Source organism: Macrobrachium nipponense, chromosome 1, assembly GCF_015104395.2.
Source record: "Macrobrachium nipponense isolate FS-2020 chromosome 1, ASM1510439v2, whole genome shotgun sequence".
In the NCBI taxonomy this organism is placed as follows: domain Eukaryota; kingdom Metazoa; phylum Arthropoda; class Malacostraca; order Decapoda; family Palaemonidae; genus Macrobrachium; species Macrobrachium nipponense.
In genome coordinates, this window is record NC_087200.1 from 156013463 (window position 1) to 156035962 (window position 22500).

At 36.6% G+C, this 22500-nt stretch overlaps 1 protein-coding gene across 1 annotated transcript in view; it reads left to right on the forward strand.

Annotated features, from left to right (window-relative positions):
- LOC135219776 (basement membrane-specific heparan sulfate proteoglycan core protein-like) overlaps window positions 1–22500 on the forward strand; it is a gene marked incomplete in the record, with an annotated part of 1285796 nt that overhangs the window by 582095 nt on the left and 681201 nt on the right. Inside the window, 1 exon segment of the mRNA XM_064256828.1 lies at window positions 11802–11915. Coding sequence (XP_064112898.1) covers window positions 11802–11915 — 114 coding nt within the window.

Consider the following 22500-nt stretch of genomic DNA (forward strand, 5'->3'; position numbering starts at 1 on the left):
TGCTCAGTGCTGCCAAGTGGCACTGGCAGAGAGTTGAAGGTTGACTGGACCTGTGACGGGTACCGGAGGTGCAATACCTCTCAGCGTGGCCCTTGGAAATGGGAGACAGAGGCTCTGTCTCTTTTGGAAGGCTAAGCTTGTGGAAAGTGGACATTGTCCGCTGCTGGTAGTCGGCTAGGGCACCTAGGCAATTCGTGGAGTGCCTATACGTTGCAGGTTTTGCAACGGAAACTGTGAATGGTCAATCTCCTCATTGGTAACGGGGGAGACTGTGGTGGACGTACTTCCTGGAGGAAGTAGAATTTCGGTGACCTCCTTGCTTTGGAGTGAATTGACCTGGGGTTAGGACCCCTAGGCTTTTTGAATTGTGAGGGAGACTTCATGTCTTGCCCTAGGAGGAGGTCGTAACCTCCTGGGATGTAGCTTGCAACTGCAAGAGTACATTCTTTGGAGAAGTGAGGTCTGGTGACCCTCAATTGACGGTCGAAGGATCAGTTTAATGTGATTGATACCTTCAATGGTGATCAATCGACGTCTATCAACGTTAGCCCCGCCCCTCGGGGAATTCTGTCTTCCCGTATCAGGGAGACTTGAGCGCCAGAGTCGTCGTAGGCTCTGACGTGGCTTGGCTGATAATGACTTTGGAGGGGTGCGACGGTTATAGGGCCCTTAGCTGGGGGTCCTAGAGAAGAAGGATTAGTAATGGCCATTGCGACGGCAGGAATATTGTGGTTCGCGCACCCTCCGTAGTTGGCAGACATGTGACCCTTGCGGCCACAGTCTCGGCAGAACTTGTTCCAGAACCTCTTCCGTGGCACTGGATGATAAGGCCGAGATGGCCCCACAGGTTGCGAATCTGCGGAGTCACCAAGGCTGGCAGTGTGCTCTGGCACAGGTGAAGAGTCCTCTCTGGCAGTGATGTGACGTGGGGAGGTTAAGGGAACCTCCGTTGAATCACCCTCGGAAGCAATTTCGGGGTTAACTGGTGGGCTTACCTCTTCCAAAAGGGAGGAGGTAGGCGGTAAAATGGTAAGAGGCTGAGATGATGCAGAAGAAACGTCTGGCTCTGACACTGGGTCAGGGCCAGGTTCACAAATAAAAGGGATGTCTGGGACATCGGAGGCACTAGCCTCTGAATCTAAAATTGAGGTTTGATTATGAGGCATGCTGCAGGGATCCGGTGCATCTGGTAGTGGGAGCTGCGTCCAGGGGAGATACGGCTTAAGTAGATCTCGGCCCAATATCACCTGATAAACATCATGGAGTTGGTCAACTACGCCCAGGCGGCACAATGTGGTTTCCTTGGTCACCTGGTCCAGAAAGGGCATTTTTACATTCAGAAGGACCGAAGGAACAGAATAGAGGTTACCGTCAATCCATTCAAACTGAATTTCTTCGTTCGTCTGGATTTTGGCACCCCTAGGCAATGCCTTTCTGGAAATAAGGGAGACCTGGGCTTCGGTGTCGGCCATGACTTGTACCCACTGATAGGCCGTAGGAGACTGTTCATCAGGCAGGGCTACATGGTAGCCTTGGAGAAGTTCACCCTGGAAGCTCTCCTCCCAAGGTAGAGACCGACTTGGGCACTGGTCGGAATCCACAGCATGCCCACGCACACAACAAGTGGTGCAGAACCTCCGCAACCACCTCTTACCGGGAGTCCAGCTCATGGTCTGGGGCTTAGAAGCTAGCAGAGAGATTGCGTCATCTAGGAGAGCTAGCTCATGCTTTCTCTCTTCTTCTCTTTCCTTTCTCTCTGCTTCTCTGGCTATCCTCTCTGCTTCTCTTTCTTTTCTCTCTGCTTCTCCGGCTTTCCTCTCTGCTTCTCTTTCTTCCTTTCCCTGCTGGCGCGCAGCAGCCTGCTGCGCCTTTATCCACTGGTCTAGTGCTGGTCCAGTGTAACCAGCCTCCTTGCCCAGAGTTATGAGGACTCGGAGCCTCTCGAGCTCTACGGCAAAGAAGTCGCGGGAAGCAGGGGAAGACATTTCCCTTAGGCTGCAGTAGAGGCTCTGATGAAAATGAAAATAATGGCCAGGAAGGGTACGGAATGGAATAGGAGTGCCTACTGTGGAAAGTGGCACTCACTTGGAAAGGTGTTCTGCGACCGTGGTAGAGAAAAAAGTCTGAGAAGACTGGGTGCTCTGTGGCACTTGGGAAGTGTCCCGTAAGTTGGTGGCACTTCTGGATTGGCACCTTCTAAAGAGGTGAAAAAATCAAATGGAGTGTACGGCGTACGTCACACTTAAGGGCGTTCCTAAGTTGGGAGACGTTGGAATGGGCTACTGTAGGTCCAATACAGGTGCACAGCACTTATGAGGAGGCGTTCCTTGGTTCAGTGATCAAAATGCCGGATACTTAATGAATTGGACGTTCCGTAAGGACGGACACGCAGGTATAAGGGCTACCTGTACGTCTGTACAGGTGCGCGGCACTTATGAGGAGGCGTTCCTTGGCAGCAGCTACTTTAGTATCAGCCACTAGTAGTGTGTATTGAGGCACTTTTGGGAGGCGTTCCCTTGTTGAGTGTTCCGAAGGATCACTGACCCTTGTACACGGATACACTAATTATTTGGGCGTTCCGTAAGGACGGACACGCAGGTTTTAATGGCTACCTGTACGGCTGTACAGGTGCAATGGCATTTATGGAGGCATTCCTTGGAGCACTGGTATCGTGTGGTGTGTCCCGGACACTACATGCAGTATACTCAAGTATACCGAAGTGAAATGGCACTCTGTTCGGGGCAGAGTGTAATAGTGGAGGAGAGAAAGTAAAAGGTGGGAGTACTTCAGCAGCCAGTCGATGGACAGTGTCAAGAATTAGTGGCACTGTAAAATGGTAAGACCTGACGTGCATGGTGGTGGCCAGTCCTAAACTGGTAACGACTTCCCTGTCTGAAGTAATGAATTGGCGTGGCACGCTGTGCGAATTGTGCTTGCGGTATACGCAAGTCTTTTGTGATAAAATGAAAATGGAAAGACCACTCGGGCAACGACAGGTAATGGAAATTTTAGGAATGCTCAGTCCCTCGCTGAAGTACTCGGTAAATGAAATAAATAAATGCTTGCAAACTGCAATGGACACAGGCGCGTACGTATCACGCTGTGTAAATGAAGACACAAGAGACTAAAATAATGTTAATGCTGCATGCTATAATTAATGGTAAGATGTAGTACTCTTGGCTTCGTAAATACTGTGTTCTGGTTTTCTCTCTCTCTCTCTCTCTCTCTCTCTCGGAGAGGGTGAAAAATGATATATGAATGAACTCCTTATAATTTGAATTGAACTAATGTTCGTTTAATATGACGCAACTTGCGTTAAATTATCTACTTACGTTAACGTTTTTTTGTGAAAAGAATTGCTTTTGATAACGTTTTATGAAAAATGATAACGCGCTCAGTGGTGAACGATTTTTACGTTAATGTTAGCGGCTTGCGCTTATGAAATGATTTGCATTTTCAATATGAATTTTACAAAGACGCGTTTTACGTTAACAATTCTTGTGATTTACTCTACTTGAGATTTACGTTAACTTTATGTAAGATTACTAGGTCCCTGTGAATCAGTGAAATGACGGTAAGGATTTAAAACGATGTTAGCAAACAATTGTGAATGAGGCTACGTTAAATGCGAGGTGAAACACGTGAAGCGAGCTGGGTAGCGCTGCTAGCGCACAGCATGTCGTTCAAAACAGCTGATTCTCTGTAAATGCGAAGGCAATTTACAACACAAAATTCTACTTTCTTATTCAAGGCGAATTACGTTAATTTCTCTGGCAGGACGATAGATACTAGTACCGAGATCGATATTATTACGTTAAAACTTCGAGACTTACGTTACTTGCTTAAATTGTTTAGATAATGTTGAAAGAGAAAACAAACATGGCTGCCGCTGTGAATGAGACGAAGGCTGGTTGAGACCGCGCAGGCGCGAGAGAGCTCTAAGCTGAATTCAAGCTGAGAGGTAGCGGTTACCAACACTTGGAATGAAACTAAGTTAAAAATGGATTCCCTAACATATCACAGACAAAAGAATTGTACACTTCTTTTGCCGTAACTATTAGTAAAACACTCCTAACTAGCTAGGCTTTCAAACACAGCAATAAACCCTGGCAAAGCACTTCCTAGTTTTGATCTGGTTCTTTCTGGCATCTATTCTACACACGTGCTCTGTCTCGTCCGACGAGGACAATGCGATTTATAAAATAACAGAATTCGCTCGGCGCTCTGGCCGTTACAATGTAATAATATTTCTACCTTCACATTTGTTTAAAACACTTCTAAATAAAAATACTTAACGTACCTTAAGCTAACATAGGTTATAAATAATCATATTAATGAATGGAATACCTTACCGTGAGTCAGTGTGTCTTCTTTCCCTGCAAGTGTGCTTGATTTACGCTTTGTAAAAATAATTTTACAGTTTACGTTTTACAACGGATAACGCGATTTACAAGCTTTTTAAGCAAGCCCGGATTCGATCCTCGGCGAGGTCGACAATTTTACGTATATAGGGCCTTGTGAGAGACTAGATACGTAAACGGAAGTAATTTAGGGATTTCAAGAGGGAATTGCTTGACTTACCGTAAACTTTCTTTAGAGGGAAGGTCGCCAGAAACTCAGCTCGTTACTTTAAAAACTATTTATTTACAGAAAAGGCCCGTGCTGGCCTGGAGAAAGGTAAATGATATTGGCCCCCACGTTGGGGCTTATAGTCTCATTCAATTCAAGCTGATTTTCATTCACTTGGGTTAATGCACACTTGCGGGCAGAGACGGCACGTGACTCATGGAATCTGGAAAAGAATCCCAGATTAAACGAGATAAAAGAAAAAATTACTTCTTGCTTTGATTAATTAATTCTCTAATACTCAAGGAGAAGGAACTTTTAAGGTTTCACTGAAGTATGCAATGACTCCATTGGTCTGGGACGATCACACAAGGGAAGCATGCGGCCATGAGGCAGTGAGAGGGAACAAAGGGATGAATTCCTTTTGTTGCTGGAAATTGAATTGGAGAATGAGGATCAAAATGATAATTTGTTGGGAGAGACTGGCAATATGCTGTTCCACAGACGTACCTGGATGTCGTGTTCAGTGTGGACCTTTGCAGAAAATGTGGCTCTTCGTAGAAAGCATGGCGGCCCCTTTGTCTGAGGCCTGGGTCATCGGCGCGCCACTCACACCCTGGGTAGGCCTAACAGGAAGGCAGGTAATTTGACCTCTGTCCGAGATCACGTCTCGCAGCCGACTGAGAGCGATACTGCTTGGTTTCGAATCACGGGGCTTCCAAAAACCGCCTCGAGCATTGCCTGAAAGGTGGTAAACACAACGCCAGCAAATTGGGAAGGAAATATGTCTTATTGTAGAAGTCCCTAAAATCCATCTCGAAGCCTAGCTACTCTTGTGACCTGCCTCTTACCTAAGCTTTCCGTCAGACCGGAAATATCATTCCTACGACATACCCACTCTCCCAACAACAGTAGCTTCAGGAGACGGCATGGCTGCTACTTTTATAATTAAATATAACTAAACTCTGCTGGAAGGCGAGGCGTACTATAGACGTAGCAATATATATATATATATATATATATAATTATATATATCATTTGAGCTACAAATGTCCTTTAACCCTCTAACGCCTAAGCCCTAAAAACCAAAACATCTCCCGTATGCCGAGGCGGGTTTGGAGTGAGTGCAGAAGCGGAAAAATTTTTTTTTCAAAAAATCACAGCGCTCTTAGTTTTAAAGATTAAGAGTTCATTTTTGGCTCCTTTTTTGTCATTGCCTGAAGTTTAGTATGAAACCATCAGAAATGAAAAAATATATCATTATCATATATAAATAATGCGATATATGGTAGCGAAAAAAAAAAAATTAATACATAATTATATTCAAATCAAGCTGTGCGAAAAACGGTTAAAGCTAACAAGTTACTTTTTTTTGTTGTATTGTACACTAAATTACAATCATTTTGATAAATAACACATTGTGAAACGATCAAAGCAACACAGAAAAAATATTATCACAAAATGATGCATGAATTCGTAACACGCGGACGTAAAAAAATGTTTTTTAAAAAATTCACCATAAATCTAGATACTGTTCTATAGTCTTCCAATTTGTTTCAAAATAAAGACAAATGATTGAATATTATGATACAGTAAGAGTTTTAGCTTAGAATTGCAGTTTTCTACCATTTCGGACGAGTTAAAGTTGACCAAATGTCGAAATTTTTATATGTATATTTTTATATGCAAATATTGCAAAATTGAGAAAAGCTACAACCTTCAAATATTTTTGTTTGTATTCTTCATGAATTTGCGCACATTTTCATATGTGAAACTCTATAAAACGCCTATTATGAAAAGGTGCAAATATTAGGAGAATGCGACATACGCATTTCGGAGATTTGCTGCCGCGAATCGGCACGCGGAGGGAAAGAAAGTTTTATTTTAAAATTCACCATAAATCTAAATATTGTGCTAGACACTTCGAATTTGTTTCAAAATGAAGATAAATGACTGTATATTACTAGATTGTAAGAGTTTTAGCTTACAATTATGTTTTTCGACTATTTTGGTAGAGGCAAAGTTGACCGAACGTGGTTTTTTTTCTATTTATTGTGATTTATATGCAAATATTTCGAAAAAGATGAAGGTTACAACCTTCAATCATTTTTTGTTGTATTCTACATGAAATTGCGCACATTTACATATATAAAACTTTATGTAACGGCTAATTTTAAATGGTGCAAACATTTCGACAATCGACAAAAAATGTTCTGATTTTTTCGGAAGAGTTACCGCGCGGACGTAAGGAAATTTTTTTTTTTTTCATAAATTCAATATAAATCAAAATATTGTGCTAGAGACTTCCAATTTGTTGCAAAATGAAGGTAAATGATTGAATATTACTAGAATATAAGAGTTATAGCTTACAATTGCGTTTTTCGACCATTTCAAAGTTGACCGAAGGTTGAAATTTTGGCACCTATCGTTATTTGTATGGAAATATTTCATAACTGATAAAAGTTACAATCATGAGTATTTTTTTGTTGTATTCTAAATGAAATTGTGCACATTTTCATATATAATACTTCATGTAACGGATAATTTAAAACGGTGCAAAAATTATGTCAAAGTGACAAAATAATTTTTGAGATGTGTCACTGATACTTTTTAGTGCGATAAGAAAGAAATTCGTGATTAAAAAGTTTTCGGCTGGTAGGCCTATAAGTATTTTTCCGCGAATTTAAAAAAAAACTTTTTTGAGTCGATGTATGGTACGTCCATTCGGCAATCGGGGGAGATTTTGACTCGACGTTTAATACGTCCATTCGGCGTTTAAGGGTTAAGAAACAATATCAGACAGTGGTTTTGACCATCCAGCCAGCAAGAGAGGTATAAGTTGATATCAGCTCTTCTGTTTAGCTGCCTGTCATTCAGTTTGCATACTTAAAATCAATATCAACCCACGTCACCATCACAGCTAATTGGTCAGTGTGTAACACATTTCAAATTATGAACATTTGTAACTTTTACACATGAATTTTTTATAATCACTAATATTGAACCACTAATGTTTAATATCAGACTCACCATACCCTGAGAATAACTTACAGCCCAAGGGGTATTATAACTGAAAGGGCCATTGCCTGGTTCAGAAAGAGCAGTAGACAGTGACTTTGACCACCAGGCAATGGTTCAATTCTGGTACTCATCAGTTGTAATTCTACTTGAGTGTGAATTCATGGGGTATGATGAATTGGATGTCAAACAGTATTAGTGGCTTAATTTTTATGTATATAAATATGAATATAGAAAAGTTGTGCGTGTATAAGTGACAGAATTTCAGAATTTGCCAAGTGTTACAAACTTACCAATCAGCTGTAAGGGTGGAAGGGATTAATATCAATCCCAAGTACAAAACCTGTGAGCATAGGTTTGTAGGTCTGAATTCTACAAACATATATACTACAGCCAAGTTGATATGAACTTTTTTGTTAACCAGATGGTCAAACCCACTGTCTCTCATTGCTTCTATACCAGGCAATTGTTTGAATCCAGCCAGAGATGAAGCACTTACCAGTTATAATTACTCTTGGGTGTAAGTTGTTCCCAAGGTAAAGAGAACTGAAAATGAAAAATATTTGTAGTTTAATTTTTTTAAATATAAATAAATTTCATGTATATGTGAAAAAAATAGTCTAGTGTTACAAAATTGACCAATCAGATATCATGGTGGAGGTGTGATGATGTTGATCCTGTGTACAGAATCGGAATTCTGCAGACATATGAACCACATAGTTGAAATCAACTTACTTAAGTGGTCAAAGTCACTGTCTAATGTTGTTTCTAATCCAGGAAACTGTTTGAATCCTAGTGGGGATGAAGGACTAATGAATTATAATTTCTCTTGGCTATAATAATATATATATATATATATATATATATATATATATATATATTATATATGATATATATATATATATATATGTTGTGTGTGTGTGTGTGCATGCAGTTGTATTATACAATACATATATAGTATATATTATATATATATATATATATATATATATATATACTATATATATATATATATATATATATATATATATATATATATATATATATATATATATATATATATATATATCTTGTATATTATATATATTTATATATATATATACATATATATATATATATATATCTATATATATATATATATGATATATATATATATATATATATATGTATATATATATATATATATATATATATATGTGTGTGTGTGTATATATATATATATATATATATACTATATATATATATATATATATATATATATATATATATTTATATGTTATTTATATATATTTATTGTTTTTATATGTTTTTATATATATATATATATATATATATATATATATAGATATATGTATATCTATATAATCTATATATATATATATATATATATATATATATAGAGAGAGAGAGAGAGAGAGAGAGAGAGAGAGAGAGAGAGAGAGATAGATATGTAAATATAATCTTTCCCACAGCACCTGGGATAATAGAATATTACAGGGCACATGTCGTAACCTTAGGAGCTGGAAGATTTAGTGTTACTTGGATTAGAACTAGAAGGAGGGAGGCCTGAGATTATAGATTATTTGTAAAAGATGTAGCATACAAAAGAAATAAATGGCAGAATTTTGCAGAGGTGCATTGCTTCAAATGACATTTTAGGCAATTATTATATACTATCTACAGAGTGTAGCTAGTGGTGACTGTTTTAGGTAATCCTTGCAAAACTTAAACATTAGCATGGTCACTCACAAAGCTTAAACATTTGCAGGGTCTCTCACAAAACATAAAACATTTGTAGGGTCAGCATCAGCCTCTTATACATTTTTGTTTCCCTGGTTTTATTTATATCCTATACCAATTGCCATATACATACATATTAGCTAGCTACTGTATTGGAGATGTGCGATTTGAGAACATGAAAATATACTGCTTCACAGAACATTTTTTGTAGAAAACTGGGAGAGCTTTGCTTTTTTCCTCACATTCTTGTTGAAAATAGTAAATTGAGACTTTTGAGTTCAAGATCATTAATAGCTATATATACAAAATAGACAAAACTTAAGCAAGGTTAAAAAGTAGTAAAATAAGTAACAGAAGTTAATCAGAATTGTTATAGTTAAAAATTTTGTTTCCGGTGTCATTGTCATAACATATCCATATCTCATTTTGACAGTTGTTATTTGGAATGCAAACAACATTAGATAAACAGTTACGAGCAGTTTTGGCGAATATTCGTCCTAGGTTTCCAACTAGTCATACATTTATGTTAGGAATTTGCCCAAATTCTAGCCAAAAAGCAGGGTGTAAATTTAGTTTGAGACAGTGGTTGAGTCATTTCTGGTATCTTATTAAAATGATTAACCCTTAAACAGTGGCATAGTTTACCAATAACTTTGTTAAATATTCATATTGTAAATAGATCATAAATCTCCTTTCCTTTATCTTTCTCGTCCATTTAGCCCTGATTGCCTTTTAGAGGTAATGCTTTAGCTTCTTCTGTAAACTAGTAGGAAATATCCATTTAAAACTTGAATTTTTGTTCTTCATAGTTTTTTGTGCCATTAAATTGTTTTGCAAATAGTTATTTACCAAAATGTATAAGCCTGAATTTTACATCTTAATGTCATTCAGTAAATCATTTTTGTAGTTGAAGATTTTGGAATTTGGACATAAAACAATATATGTATAGTTTAAGCATGCATATTTATTGAATGCCAATTTAATGTGAGACACTGAGTAGCTGTGTGTGTTCAGTAAAGTAGAGAATCTAATCTTGAAAAATATATTAGGTAAGTGTTCTGTTTTTGAGTTGCCTTTATTATGTGACTTAAGCATGAATATTTCTAGAACTACATAACTCCATTCAGTTATGTGAAATTGGGTTCTATGAAATAAGATTACATATGTATTCTGAAAATTACAAATACTTATTCTGAAAATTACAAAGTATATATCTGAAACTGAAGTTTACCATTTTTGAGTGGTTTTATTTTTGTTTTACCACAAAGTTATTCAACATATGTATTTTTGAATGTCTTTTGTTACTGTAAAACTATGTTTTGTATGATTCTGACTCATTGTGCTTTTGAACCAGATATTTTGTTAGATTACCATGATTGAACAGAAATATAATAGAGATGTTTTCAGAACTTGCTGAATCAAATAGTATACTTAATGGACTCAGTTTGTACAAAGATTCAAGTAACTTAAAGTAGTACTCTATCTGGAAATAGGTTAGTGAAAAAAATATGTCTATGTGTATATATACTCATATATGTATGTAGTATGTATAGATTTGATGGTGTAGCCATTGTTTGCCCTTAAAGGTGTTACCCTTATGGTCCTGCCTAGGGGGTTCCATAAGACAGACAAATATTAAAAAATTATCTCATACCTTGGCTTGGCCATAATAGTGCCTGTTGACACAATGATAAGAGTATAAAAAGACTCAAGGCAGGATGGGAGGGTTCTCTCCCTTGCACGGAAGACTCATGGCAGTGAACATAAATAGGTTTCTCCTATGTTGAAACTTCTTGCAGCATGTTAGCATGTACATGTATGTATATATGTGTTTGTACAGTATCTGAATAAAGGCAGTTAATGAAATAGTATATAACGAGAACATTTCTTCATTCAAATTGGTAAGTGAAGTACAGTTTTTATTCATGCAGCTTGAAGTAGATAAATTGCACAACATTCATCACAAAATGGGTAACAGACTTTTTTTTTATTAATGTTTTGATATAGCATTTGGAAATTTAAATTTTTTACAATTTTGATGGTGGTTGATTCCTGTTTTCCTTTGGCTAATATGTTATAAAACCAATTGCTTAAAATGGTTTTAATGAAAAGCATTAAGCTATAAAGCTATTTTAAACTTTGGCAATATGTAAATTTGTAAAAAAAAAAAAAATTTTTTTTCTCTCTCTCTCCTCTCTCTCGTCTCTCTCTCTTCCTCTCTCTTTTTTTTTCCTCTCTCTCTCTATCTCTCTCTCCTCTCTCTCCTCTCCCTTCCCTCTCTCTCTCTCTCTCTCTCTCTCTCTCTCTATGGTTTGTTTGTTCGTTCCTCTTGCTATTTAAATTATATTTTATTTTTCCTCTAAACATTGATCTAAAATAAATACAGTACAATTAATCTTTTGATGTAACCTAGTTTTTAGCTAATTAATTTTTTTGTAATTTTATGGTGGTTATAAAATGAATTCTTCACCTTTCAGCATCAGATTGTCGTCATGATCAGTTCCGTTGTGAGGATAATTCATGCATTGAGCTCAGCCAACGATGTAATGGCCGTGCAGAGTGTCTAAACGGGGAGGATGAAAGAGGATGTCGTAAGTATTCAAATATTTTTTGTTATTTTTATATCTATGGCAATAATATTGAAACGAGTTAATTTTTCTATTGGCAGAGCAATTTTGTTTTTATTTTATCATATTGCGAATTATGGAAAGTTAGTGGCACTTGTATTTTATACTTTGTTTAATTTTTACTGAACATGAATTACATATAAAACGTAATTAGTACTGTACTGTACAATGAAACTAAGTCACTATGAGATAATGCGCATTATTTCCTGTAGTTTTTCAATGACACTTTACTGATGAGACATTTTGTCACTTCTATTTAGTTATCACAGAGAACTTACAGGCAACAGTCATCATTGTTAAAGGTACCAGCAAGCATATGTTTGTGCATTGCATATTAAGCTGTAGCTGGAGTGTGCCTTTTACTCATATGCTGTAACCAAAATAGTAAAATGAAGAGCTGTAAAATAAGTATTTTTACAAAATGGAATAATTATTTTTAATGATCATATTAAACAGCATATATAAAAGGTCAATAGTTAGTAAGAGCCCTAGTGCTCTTACATAACTCCTTTGAATCTGTTTATGTCAAACTCTGAAAATTTAATCGAGCATGTGTGAACCATAGAAAACACTCAGTTATAGAAAAGTAAAATGTATCCTTACAAAGATTAACCAGACCATAACTCAACTTGTATGATGAAATGTGCAGTCAGCTGCTTCCCAAAGTGAGATGCAAGTCTTGCAGATGATTAGTGACAAGACTTCTAGATATCTACTTATGGCTTGTGAAATTATCTTAGTTTCCCAGACTAAGATTAAAAGCATGTTGACTTAAACATTGTAAATACATATAAAATTTGGGATATTGTAAGCAGTTTTTTTTGTTAATATGTGAATAGAAGTGAGTTTGCTTTGATTATAGAAGATTCTGTTTTGCAACACTATTTTCTGTTTCTTTTCCAATACTGTGTATATATAGTAGCATTTTTAGTTAATGCTGAAGGATGAAGCAGGGATACATAATACACAATCCAAGCTACAGGACACATTATAAAGTTTCAACCAACATACACATTTCAGTACAAAAGTTGTCCATTGCTTTTTCTTCCATTCATAGCACATCACTTGTTTTTCTTATAGTAAGCATTTATTGTCCATGACTGTATGAAATACAATGAATACCTTTTTTACCCGTATGGCAAATTATCCAAGTTAAATGGTCATATTGGTGATAATTCTAAAAATGAAAGTGGATGTAAGCTGTTTTCTGTGAGACCCAGTAGGTAATTCATCCCACAGTACCTGTCACAAGTAGTCAACCCTTAACCTATATTCTTTGATGAACAGATGCTGATGTCCCAAGGCTTGATGAACCACACAAATTGTAATGCCTGTTAACTCTTTCATATCCGCTTAGTTTTGAGCACGGATATCCGAGGTGTCTGGGAGCGCTCGACAGTGCGAAAAAATAATTATTTAAAAAATTCAGCAAAAATATAAATTTTATGTCAACAACGTTCATTTTGCTGTCCTTTTTTCTAAATGTTAGTGTTTTATGGTGGATTAGTCAGAATATGAGTCCCAGCCCTCTAAATACGAAAAAATGTGAGTTATTTAAAAAAAAAAAAAAAAAAAAAATCTTTACTTTTTTCATATTTTCGTTCATAACCCAAAAACTATAAAAGTCAGGCGAAGGAATTATTTTTTATGAGAAAGCCAATAAAATTTCTCTAAATATCAACATATAAATCAATGGAAAACGAATAAGTGCAGCCGGTGAAAAAATTGATAGAAAAGAGGGTAAGAAACAGAGCGCTCTGCCCGGCACATGGTGAGAATTATCGCTAGAAAAAAACAGTTTCAAGAGCCCTATCTCGGTTATTTTTCATCGAAATTCCTTCGCAAATATACGAAAATGTAGAGGAAACGTCGAAAAATAAAAGGAAAGTCAAGAAAAATGGCTTTGGTAACGGCAAAAGTTTCATTTTGATGTTATAAGTTGATCGAAACGAAAAAATATGTTACCATTGTTAACATTATCGTTCGTAGGTCAAATGCTATAATGGTTAGGTGAATGAATTATTTTTTATGAGAAAGCCAACAAAATTCTCTAAATATCGACATATCAAACAATGGAAAACAAATAAGTCCAGCCAGTGAAAAAATTGATAGAAGAGGGTAAGAAACAGACCGCTCTACCCAGCGCATGATGAGAATTATCGCTAGAATTTTTTTTTTTTTTTAAGCCCCATCTCGGTTATTTTTCATAGAAATTCCTTTGTAAATATACGAAAATGTAGAGGAAAAGTTGAAGAATAAAGGGAGAGTCAAGAAAAATGGCTTTGGTAACTGTAACAGTTTCATTTTGACGTTATAAGTTGATCGAAACAAAAAAAATTGTTACCGTTGTCAACATTTATCGCTAGAATAACAATTTTTTTAAGAGTCCTATCTCGGTTATTCTTCGTAGAAATGACTTTGTAAATATACAAAAATGTAGAGGAAAAGTTGAAGAATAAAGGGAGTTAAGAAAAATGGCTTTGGTAACAGCAACAGTTTCATTTTGACATTATAAGTTGATCGAAACGAAAAAAAAATTTACCGTTGTCAACATTATCGTTCGTAGCTCAAAAGCTATACATAATAGGCGAATTTCTTCCTCCTACTCCAGATGAAGTAGTTCCATGGCTTGCTTGCTTGGGGTTAGGTTAATCCTACGAGCCTACCAAGAAAAGTCATAGTCCATTAGGAGCCTCCTCATCTTGTCATCTTCTGGAGATTCAGATCCCAGCCAAAACTCTAATTGTCTCTTATGGGATGCATTAATGCGTTTTCCGTTACTTTTACCATAAAAACTACGCAAATGCACATTGGAAAACTCTTGTTCTTGCGTGACGTAACCATGTAAACAAACTTGTGTAAACAACAGCTTACACGTGGGTCACAGAGAGGGAAGTGTCAATGCGATCAGCTGATTTCATTGTGAGAATTTTACTACGCAAGGGATATGAGCATGCGCAGTACAGGAACTACTTTGCTGGTGTATTAATACCCGAGATACATGGTCCAAGGTATGATCTATCCTATGGAAATTGCTACTTGTCCTAAAAAAAAAAAAAAAAAATGCCCCTACCACACGTACGAAAAATTTCGGTAAATTTTACGTACCGCTACATCATGGATAGATAGGGGATAGAGTATTTTTACGTACTATTATGTCAGTTGGACATGAAAGGGTTAACCCCATCAGCATTGCTTTCCTTTTTCACTTGACCGTGGTCACATAGTAGCTAATTATTTAGAATTGTTAAATTTATTCTACTCTAATATTTGCACACACATTTTAAGAATACCTTTTAGCCCGACCCTATGAAAAATGACAAATTTTTTTAATATATTTGTATTTTTCATAGCTAACAAACCTTTGGTTTTGCAACAATAAGATAATCTTCTTGTGCCACCTGGAAACCAGTAAAAAACAATCAAATGTTGTAAAGCAAGAAATCTGTGGCATCTGGCAACTTATATGTATACGAGGTGGGAGCTGGTCACCGACTAGGCATAAAATCTTGTGACGCATCAGTCTTTCTTTGAATGTCTTGGAAAGTAGTCACGTGTGCTCTCCTTCCCAAGCCGGTTGCTTTGTTTGCCTGTGATTTCTTATTTTCAGTGTTTGTGTGTGCCTTGTTTGATTATCATGGAGTCCTCCAGTTCCTCTTGGCCTTGTCAACGTATGTGCCCAGACATTCAGGGTTTTCCATGCTCCAAGAAGGAATGGACTTGCTTTTCCGTCTTAGGGACAGAAAAATCTGCAATTGCTTTGACTTGATTGTCATTTACTCTAATTCCCTCTTTAGATATGACATGACCTAAATATGTAATCTGCTTCTTTAAGAAGTCACACTTGGCTGACTTAATTTTCAAACCTGCTAACCTAAGTCTTCTAAGAACTTTCTTGAGCACTTCCATGTGATGCTTGATGGAATCTGTTGCAATCAATATATCATCCATGTACACAAAGATATTCTTGCCCAATAGCCCATGCAAAACTGTGTTCACTAACTTCATAAAAGTCATAGGACTTATACCTGATAAACCAAAAGGCATCCACATAAACTCAAAATGCTGTCCCATGGGTAATGAGAATGCGGTAAATTCCTGACTTTCTTCACTAAGAGGGACCTGCAAAAATCCCTGCAAAAGGTCTATTGAAGAATAGATCGAATGTCCCCCAACTTCCACAAAAATGTCTGGTATGCAGGCGACCAGATAACAGTCAGGAATTGTCTTTTCATTCAGTTTACAGAAATCCACACATATTCAGACTGAACTGTCCTTCTTAGGAACTGCCAACAAGGGAAGTTGTACGGGAACACACTGCGCCTAATATTCCCTCCTCCCGTTTACTAACCTCTTTGTCTATCTGTTCCCTGATTTTGTACGGTATATGGTACATGGGAGTAGAGATGGGTATAGTCCCCTCTTCTAGATTCACCTTATGTTCTAATACCTTAGTCAGCCCTAACTTATCCCCTTTTAAAGCCACAATATCCCCAAATTCAGACAAAACTTCGCTTAAAGCTCCTATATGCTCTTTGTAGTCTGCATTAGCTAAGTGATCCCTAAAGATTTTTCCCCTCATTTGCATTCATGCTTATGAAAACTCAGTTTTCCCCCTTCAATAGCCACTGAACTACTATCCTCACTTCAATCCCAAAAGTCTACCACATAAGTATTCTTCTGATATTTCCTAACTGTATCTTTATTATTCAACAGTTCCACCCATGTAACACCTGTATTTGATAACTTGTTTACCGACACTGTACTAATAACACCTTTTAATTTTTCACTACCCTTAGTATTCACACCTCTGGGCATTTTCACTCCCCTCAACTTGACCTGGATTTAAAATAATATCCTCCCCTAACAGGCTTTCTTATCTATTAACTCCATGGCTGGATATTCATCCTATGTTCCACATCCACATGAATATCACTATATATATATATATGTCTCCTCCATACTATCTACCATAACCCCATGTCAGTATCACCATTGTTATCAACATCACAGTTATTGACAATACCACCATTATTATCAGCATTCTTGTCACCAATATTATCAATATCACCTTTATTATCACCAATATCACCCATGTTAACCTCAGTATCCTTATTTACCTCAGTTCTATAAACATTCAATCACCCAGTGTGAACCTCACTCTTATAAAAGCTAAGGTATTTAATCTATGGGCTTGCACATCACACATCGTCTCTGTTGAGGGTTTCAGAGAGTATTTGGGAGAACATCAACTGGTATAGACCATAGTCCATTATGTTACTGAAGCTCCATTATCAATAAAAATTGGGATCTTCACCAACTGTTCCTTATACGATTTGCCTTGGCTCTGGGGCGTCCTCCATGGGACTACAATGGCACATACATGTCATCTGTACCCTTTTTGTTGCTCAGCTTTCCAAAAATTTTGCCAACTTTTGGCCCCTTTGAGTGACCTGCTTGGGAAGCTTCGTATTAGAACTTCCAGAATTCTGAGGTGTGGGTCTTGCATCCCTCCATTTCTGAAACCGATAAGACCGACAAAAGTGATTTGCACTTTTGCATGCTCCATAATATTTTACTTTGCATAGTTTCTTGGTGTGTCCTTGCTTATTACAATTGAAAATACACAACTGTTGCTCTGGATCCGTAGATCCCTTCTTATAGTATTTCACTCTTGCACACAGTTTGGGGGGGGGGGGGGGGGGGGAAGGGAAACTAAATCCCTTTGTGTTAAGTTCCTTGGACCAGTCCCATTAGAAAATGTGCTATCCAGTGAGGGACATTTGGACATGTCTATCTGAACCTGAGAACAGATCAGTTCCTCATCTGATGTTATGAGGAGTTACAAGGATTAGTATGTCTCAAAGACTTGTTAGTTCATCCAAGGAGACATCATTTGCTCACTTATCTCTAGCAGCAGTTGTTACTGTTCATTCATGGTGTCCTAATGATTTTGTCTAGCTTTCTTTTAAACTCTTCCACACTGTTGCTGTTTACAACTTCTGGTGGCAGTTTATTCCATGTGTCACATATCTTTTATATACATAAAGAAGTTCCCACAATGAGATGTATTGTGTCTCTTCAGTTCTAGTTTCCATCCATTATTTCTTGTCTGGATTTTGTAGGTTTAATCTTTTCATCAAAGCTAGCTACTGTGCCATCCAGAATGTTGTGTAGAAGCCAGGAAAAATGCAAAAATCTGTGCAAGTTACCAAGGGAGATATTATTACTGTTTACCTGTGTGGAATTTTCCAATTTCTGTATTGATTCTCTTTCTGCATCAAAAAGCTGAGAGATATGATCAATCATGGACTTCTGACCGTTCCTAATCTTGTAAAACCCCTCAGGTATCGGACCATATCTCCGTGTTCCTTTGTTCGATAGGGTGTCCTCAGAAGTGATTGTAGTTCGGTCCATGACCGGCATTATGTATACTGAAAACTGCGGCAACAATGTGCCAAGTACCTTTTGTTGAAATCTAGTAAGGCCTTTGCCTCCCTAAACGCCTCTATATCAATTTTAATTCCCTTGGCATTCAAAAAGTTATTAACACCTTCAATGAAAATCTGAACTGGCTGAGAAAGAGCGCCATCAACAATACCCTGAAAAGGTGAACCCCCCCACCTACAATATAAGTGGACTTTATGCAACAAAGTCTCTTATTGTCTCCTTATTCCATTTTGTCTCTCTTAGAGAAACCCTTAGTATTCAGGATTTGACCCAACCTCAGCATCATTAGAACACCAACAATATCTCCCAAGTTTCCCTCATGAATCACCCAAAAAAAAAAATATATACCAATCCCCAATCCTCCAGTTCTATGTTGCTTGGTTAGCATCATAAAATTGGCAATTTATGGTGCCATAACATGCAGAGTTCCAGTTATCATTCTCATAAGGTGCTGATAGTAGAGTTATGGCACCATAACATACCTAACAGAGGTGTCATTAACCGGATATCAGCACCATAAATCTCCAAGTTTCGGTTAATGGCGGTTTTCGCTTATCAGCACCCAGCCGAGAACAGAACAACCTGTATATACAGTCTTATGTATATACACACACACATAAATATAGGCAGTCCCTGGTTATCTGTGTGTGTTCTGTTCTCATGGGGGTTATGATAAGCAAAAGCCACCATAACTGAAACTCGGTGATTTATGGCGCGTATTGTGCAAAGTTTCGTTTAATGGCACATCTGTTAGGTATGTTATGGTGCCATAACTCTTATTATCAGCACCTTATGGCACCGATAGCTGAAACTTTGCCCTTTATGGTGCCATAAAACCAGATCGCCATTAACCTAGTCTGCCGATAAATGGGGACTAAATATATATATATATATATATATATATATATATATATATATATATGTATATGTATATATATATATATATATATATATATATATATATATATATATATATATATGTATATGTATATGTATATGTATATGTATATATATATATATATATATATATATATATATATATATATATATATATATATGTATATGTATATATAATATATATATATATATATATAATATATATATATATATATATATATATATGTATATGTATAGTATAATATATATGTATATGTATATATATATATATATATATATATATATATATATATATATATATATATATAGATATATATATATATATATATATATATATATATATGTATATATATATATATATATATATATATATATATATATGTATATGTATATAGTATATATATATATATATATATATATATATATATATATATATATATATATATATATATATATATATTGTCACAACTTCAGCTTTCCACTTGACTATTCATGAATTCTCGGTAATGAGGGCAACACTTCATGTAGGTATAGTAGATATGTTAAACAAATGAATTATCAAACTATAATTAAAATTAAACAAGACTTTACTTATTTTAAATCACGTCTGAATATATAATAACAAAATAATAACAAATAACCACTTAATAACTACTAGAAACAAGTGAATCGTAAGCCACCGGATAACGAACTCAAAGTATTAACTTGACAGAGCTTGGAAGTAAACATTTCCAAGGATTACCTACATTAAAACAAAAGCATGAGGTAATTTCATCCATGCTGTCCACTACGATCAGCAATCAATAGATGGTGCTAACATCATACACAATAATAGGTGTGTATTAGAACTGCTACATAATGATAGGAGGGTTATTATAGTTCCCCCCTGTTAGGAATGAAATTACTATGACAATTTTTATTGACAAACTTAGTGAATTCAAGTGGTTTTCTGTCTAAGATAATGCGTCGGCGATGGTGTTGATTGATCCTCGAATGCTGTGGATCTCAATGTTGTAGGAAGACAAGATGTATGACCATCGAGAAGTTTCTTGTTGTTAAGCTTGGCCCATTTCGAGGATGGTAAGGGGTTTGTGGTCGTGTAAATGACGACGCGTGCAGCACCTTCCAACTATGGACGAAAATGAAGGACTATTTGCTACAAGACTATATAATTCTTTTTCGATGGTAGGCCATCTTAGTTGAGTGCCTTTGAATGCTCCCGAGTAATAAGATACTGGCAGCAGGTGTTCCAACAAAGGAGAAAAGTACTGGTCCCATTGATTTCTTGCAGTAGGACACCACCAAATCCAGTATTACAAGCATCTACCTGTATAAAAAAAGGTTTAGCAAGATTAGGAGCTTGCAACAAAGGAGATGAAGTCATGAATAACTTTAGCTGCTGGAAGGCCTTGTCGTGATCCTGTGTCCAGTGAAACCTTACTTTGCTAGATGTCAAGGCATGTAGAGGAGAAGTTATGATGGGGCAAAATTAGGACAAAACTTTGAATAATATGACACCATACCTAAGAAAGTTTTGAGTTCTTTTTTATCACTAGGAGTGGGAAATGAAGTTATAGCCTTTACATTAGTATCCTTGGGTAATATGGAGCCACTGCCAATGCATGTCTTAGGTATGTAACTTTTGCCTTACCAAATGAACTCTTGGCTAAATTAATAACGAGGTTAGCTTTCAGGAGTCTTTTGAAGAGTTCTTTTAAGATCTTGAGGTGTTCGTCCCAGGAGTTACTAGCAATTACGATGTCATCCAAATAGACATACACACCCTCCAAACCATGTGTAACTTCATGGACCATCCTTTGGAATGTAGCTGGAGCATTAGTCATCCCAAATGGCAAAACTTTGTATTCAAAGAGACCAAAAGGTGTTATAAAGGCTGATATCTCTTTTGCCCTATCTGTTAATTTAATTTGATAATAACCCTTCAAGAGATCAATCTGGGTAAGGTATTTAGAATTGCTCACCGAGTCAATAATATCTGCAATTCTAGGTAATGGATAAGCATCCTTGACTGTTACAGAATTAACCTTTCTATAATCCGTACACATACGATAGGAATTGTTAGGCTTTTTGACTAAAATACAAGGCGATGCCCAGGGAGACTTACTTGGTGCAGATCTAGTTTTAGTAAATACTCAACCTCAGCCTTCAAGGCTGGTAATAAACGATGGGACACCCGATAAAAAGGTTGACGAACGGGATTGGTGTTTGGTTCTAGCACATCATCATGTTTCACCAAGGTACAGCAACCAGGAGTGTCTGAACATATTGCAGGATAAGACTTCAGAACAGCCTCTAATTCATCCCTTCCACCTTAGGAAGATGACAAGATACTGTGAAAGTAAAGAAAGAATCTGTGAGTTACTAGCATCTTTCCATGACAAAATATGATTATGAGCCAAAGTTTCTTCTTCGTCTGGTTCAAGAGGAGCTAAAAGTTTATCATTATCAACTGCCTCGGGTACTAGGTTTTTCTTGCTAGGAGAAGTCTCGATGGGAGTAGTTATCCTTGAGTTGTGAGTGGAGTGATCAATCTCTCTACTTAACAGGTGAACTACCTGTGGAGAAATCTTTGCAGATTGGTATGGTTTTATTAGATTAATGTGCACTAACTGGCTAGGTTTCCTTTTGTCTGGAGTTTCAATTGCATAAGTTGTTTTAGAGACCCTTTTAGTGATTTTATAACGGACCCATAAATTTTTCTCTCAATGGAGCTCTTGGAACTGGTCGATATACAAGTACATCATCTCCTACTTTGAAAGTTCTAATTCTGGCCTTTTTATCGTAATGGTTTTTCATTCGAATCTGACTGTTAGTTAAATTCAGATTGGCAAATTCATAAATATGGTCAAATTTAACCTTAAGACTTTGAAGGTATTGTGGAATACTTACTTGCTGTCTTTGTAAGTACCTCTTAGGATGTTTTTTCTTTTTACCATACTAAGGTTTGTCCTAGGTCTATACGGCCGAACATCATCTCGAAGGGAGAAATTCCAGTCGACTCATTAGGTGTACTCCTAAGTACATACATAAGCAGATCCAGGTCTTCATCCCAGTCTCGTCCAGTTTCACAAATGTACTTGCGCAGGAGGCTTTTAATGGTCTGGTGTACGCGTTCGAGGGCTCCATTAGTCTGAGGGTGATAAGCTTTTCAAAAGGAGAATTAGGTACAGTAATAGGAACT